Source organism: Temnothorax curvispinosus, unplaced genomic scaffold (genome assembly GCF_003070985.1).
Source record: "Temnothorax curvispinosus isolate PA1 unplaced genomic scaffold, ASM307098v1 QBEX01015169.1, whole genome shotgun sequence".
NCBI lineage: Eukaryota > Metazoa > Arthropoda > Insecta > Hymenoptera > Formicidae > Temnothorax > Temnothorax curvispinosus.
In genome coordinates this window covers 1,373-5,930 of record NW_020224949.1, presented here as the reverse complement: position 1 = coordinate 5,930, position 4,558 = coordinate 1,373, and the positions used below count along the sequence as shown (strand labels likewise).

The window sequence follows — 4,558 nt, the reverse complement described above, 5'->3', positions numbered from 1 at the left end:
GGGGGGGGGGTGGATACCGTCGGCGGATGGGCGATGGCAGCACCGACAGGTGAGTCGCATGATTTGGTTGATCGCGATCCGCCGACGTTTCGCGCGAGAATTACAAACGACTTATGCAACTAAGTATAAACGATACATGAATACATGGACATAAAGTAACTATGCTATTTACAAGGCGATACGCCGAACATACCGCCCACCAAATTACGACGTATTTTCTATGCTTGAACAGATTCCTCTGGTGAAGTGTCCATCGGCAGTGGGCACAACTTCACCAGAGGACGGGTAAGCACGCCATCCGCCGTCCGCACCGTAGCGACCCGAGCGACGCCGTCACGGCCCGGGTGCAGTTCCACGATCCGCCCTCGCCTCCATTGCAAGGGAGGGGCGTTTTCGCCCTTTACCAGGACCAATGTGTCCTTTCTTACCGTAGGTGCCGATTGCAACCACTTCGGTCGTTGTTGGAGGGTGTGTGGGTACTCGTCATGCCACCCTCTCCAGAACTGCTGGTGCATGTGTTGCACCATTTGCCACCGATCGAGTCTGTGTGTCGGCACCGGGTTCAGGTCAGGGTGTGGAACCGCCACGAGAGGCTCCAGGGTGAGGAAGTGTCCCGGGGAGAGCACCCCGAGGTCGCTGGGATCTGAACTGGTGGGACAGAGGGGTCTGGAGTTCAGGATAGCTTCTACTAGGATCCAGAAGTTTTGTGCCAAGATGTAATGTGACGCTTGACGTCCCGGATACAAATGTAGGCGGTGGGTGCGCTCTGCTATAAGTTCCGTGAGTCGATGTCGGTTAAACAGCAATGCGGGGTGTTTAGCCTTGTATGAGATGGCAGAATGGGTGTGCCTGCCGCCCACCCTGAGGACTTCGCGACCATCCAAGAAGGGGGCAAGTTTTCGCAGAGGTCTGGAGCAACTCTGATTGCGTCTTAAGCTACCGATATCCTCTGTGAAGCAACGAGATTGTACAAATTTGACGAGGTATAACAAGGTCGACTGAAATTCGATTTGATCCACGACGAGAGTGAGCGCATTTGATCTAGTTTTGGTAACAAATCGGAGACAATATGCGAACATGAGTGGGGTCAAGAGCCCCCCTGGATCAAGGATGCGAGTTCGTTCGGGACCTCCGAATGAGGTCCGGCCGCTTGGCGACACCCAACGAGCCCTCCGCGATGGCGGGAGGAACAAGGCGATACGCCAAGGCGGCGGTAAGGTCCTACCGTTCGGCGATACCCGAGTGGTGATACGCCGAGGCGGCGGTGTCCAAGGGCACCGTGAGTGCAGGCGACTCGACGGCGCGCTATGACGAGATGAGTGTATAGGGACTCGACCTCGTCCAAACAATGCTACGAATGCGCGGATATCTTCGCCGCGGCGTGCCCGTGCGACGCGCGGACGAGAGAAATCACGCGCGCGGTTATCCTCGCCGCGACGTGCCCATGCGACGCGCGGACGAAAGACCTCCCGCTTGAGTTTGTGACCCCTGAGCGCGTGTGACTCGGCGGTGCATGATGACGAGGTGAGCGTGTAAGGACTCGACCTCGTCCAAACAAAACGACAATTACGCGGATGTCTTCGCCGCGACGTGCCCATGCGACGCCCGGGCGAGAGACATCCCGTGTGATGAAGCGAAACGACGATTGCGCGGTTGTCTTCGCCGCGACGTGCCCATGCAGCGCCCGGACGAGAGACGTCCCGCGTGGTGAAGCGAAACAACGATTGCGCGGATACCTTCGCCGCGACGTGCCCATGCGACGCCCGGACGAGAGACATCACGCGCGCGGTTGACCCCGCCGCGACGCGCCCATGCGGCGTGCGGACGAGAGACCTCCCGCTTGAGTTTGTGACTCCCGAATGTGTAGGGATCTCGTCTAACTGCCAACATTGACTGAGAGATGCATCTAGAGAATCGAGAGTTAGAAACGAATGAGTAAACTGAGATGCCTGAGTCGACACTGAGCCAACCAGAACCCAGCCAAAAATGGAATTAAAGGCGTCTGGTTCACCTTTCCTTCCTACACGACGACCGTCCCGAATCAACGAGGCAAAGATATCTGCGCCGATTAAGATGTCGACGGGACCAGGTCGGTGATACTGCGGATCCGCGAGCTTTAATCCCTCTATGTGTTTCCACGCTCTTTGTTTGACTTGTCTACTAGGTAATTGGGCGGAGATGCGTGGGAGAATCGTAGCCTCTATCGGAACGCGAGTATTGCCATTACCCTGTACTTGAATCACGAGTGAGGTGCTACCTCGAGTGGCAGCCGCCTTAGTATCACTTACCGCTAGGACCACAGTACGACACTTGGTTCGTTTGAAACCACCCTTTTTCATGCAATTTTCCGAAATGAAATTTAATTGACTGGCACTATCCAAAAGAATGCGAACAGGGAAGGGATTTCCGTGAACGTCGAGAGCTTCGGCCTGCACCGTTGACAATAATACTGTCGAACTCGATTTCGCGACGCTAGCCATGGTGACGAGGGGTTCATTATTTTGTGGCGACGAACTCCCGTCGACGGTCGATTCGGAGAAGGCTCCGGTATCCGCCGGGGTGTCCGCTGGACCCGAATTCCGTCCGAAATGCAATAGGGTATGATGCCTAGCCTGGCACGACCGGCACGTCCCCGTCGATGTGCAGTTGTTAGCGCCATGACCCGCGCGAAGGCAATTGAAACACAAATTCGCGGTTTTGGTCGTTGAATGCCTTTCCCGGGGGGATAGTTTCAAGAATCGAGGGCACTTGAACACGAGATGTTGCTCTTCGCACACCGGACACTCGGCAGTCTGAGTAGCAAGCGACGAGGCCGATGCGGAATTTTTTACCGAAGACGACTGTGACTCGATCGACATCTTCGTGGGGCCCGATACGGACGCGAGAACCCGGCAGTGATCCGATAGGAACTTCGTGAGTTGCGCGTACTTTGGTATCTCCTCTGCCCGGTGTTCGGATTCGAATTTCTCGCGAAGCGAACGAGGTAGTTTTTCTAGCAAGAATTTGAGGAGTAAATAGTCCCAATAGTCCGTGGGGAACCCTAACAAGTTCAATGCTCGCGTATTTTCGGTAAATGTGTCCAACAACGTGCGGAGAGGGGCGGCTGACTCCAATTTTAACGGCTTGGCGTTTAGCATTAAGTCCACGTGGTAATCCGCTAAGTTCCGCTTATTCTGATATCGCGAAATCAGGGCGTCGTAGGCTATCGCGTAGTTGTCGGCGGAGAGGGGGAGGTTCTTCACGACGTTGAGCGCTTCTCCTTTCAATGAGGCTACCAGATATTGGTATTTCTCCATGGAGGAGATGCTCCGATTCTCGTGAATCGAAACGTTGAACAACGCGATGAACGAGGGCCAAAGCGCGAGATCACCCGAGAATTCCGGAAGTGAGATTTTGGGCAGTCGGATAGACGACGTTTGGACCGGGACCTGAGCGGCCGCGGCGGCCGCTCGGTCGGCGCCCACAAATTTCTCATAACGCCCGATTACTCCGAAGCGTATCGTATCGAATTCTTTACGGATTGCGTCTTCCGCGGTAAACTCCTCGTCTGAGGCGTCTTGGATTATTTTGAGGTGAGCCGCCTCAAAATCTTTAATCAGTCCAGCTACGGTAGGGTATCTAACTAGGAAATTTGGCCTCTGTGCCACATTGTCCACGGCGAGCATCGACAGCTCATGGATCTCCCTCATCCGCTGTATACACAGCTCGCGTCTAGTTATATGACCTCGGCCCATGATGATCGGAATACGACGCTAAGTCAACCAAACAAGTGGAACACGCGCGCAGGGTTGGGGGTTCACGTGAACTCAAGGCAACGACAACTCACCTCAGTACGAACTGTCGACAAACACTAGAGAACAAAAAGCCTCGACTTTGGAATGCCAGAAAACAACACAACTGTTCCGCTCGCCAAGGTGACAAATAACGGATGGCTCGGTTCGGATTCCTACGCGAAGGCACGATACTCCCGATAGAATGTCCCGATAGAAACACGATATAATAGCGCAATTAAAATGACAAGTTTGTTAATCGCAAGAGCGAATGGCGAACGCAAGAAAAGGGGATCAAATGCAGTGCAGAGCTAGCAAGGAAGAGGGTTGCAAGGGATGTACAAAAAAAAAAAAAATAGTTGTATCAGCGATCAAAATTATCAATTAGGTTGGCACAGGTGCCCGGTTACGGCGAGGAATGCACTCAAGTATTTGTTCAAATTAAGTTTTCAGCAATACATGTTGCGCGCGGAGCTACGACACGAGCAGCGTATACGACATGAGCAGTATACACATGACAGGAGCTATAATCCACGACATGAGCATTAATTACGCCAACTTTGTTGCAATTGTGATTATAATTGTAATTATAATCTTTGATGAGATTACCTTGAGTGCTGCAATATATTCTATACCGGGAACCAGTGCCGACGAACAGTATATTCGATCGGTGGCAATTATGTTTGCGAGAATTCCAACGATCGGAATAATATTCAGTATGTGTTTTCAATATGTATTTCGAGTCTGGCCGAAACACACCCAGCAACAACGAAAATAAGGTAACGCGT

At 53.0% G+C, this 4,558-nt stretch overlaps 1 protein-coding gene across 1 annotated transcript; it reads right to left on the bottom strand.

Annotated features, from left to right (window-relative positions):
• Window positions 1-428: 428 nt before the first annotated feature.
• On the bottom strand, window positions 429-3,734 carry LOC112465411 (the record flags this gene model as incomplete). The annotated part of the gene is made up of 2 exons (XM_025032942.1): window positions 2,012-3,734; window positions 429-949 (listed from the first exon to the last, which is right to left on the bottom strand). Coding segments are annotated over exons 1-2 (2,244 nt in total), but the record flags the coding sequence as incomplete, so codon positions are not given.
• Between the last annotated feature and the right edge of the window lie 824 nt (window positions 3,735-4,558).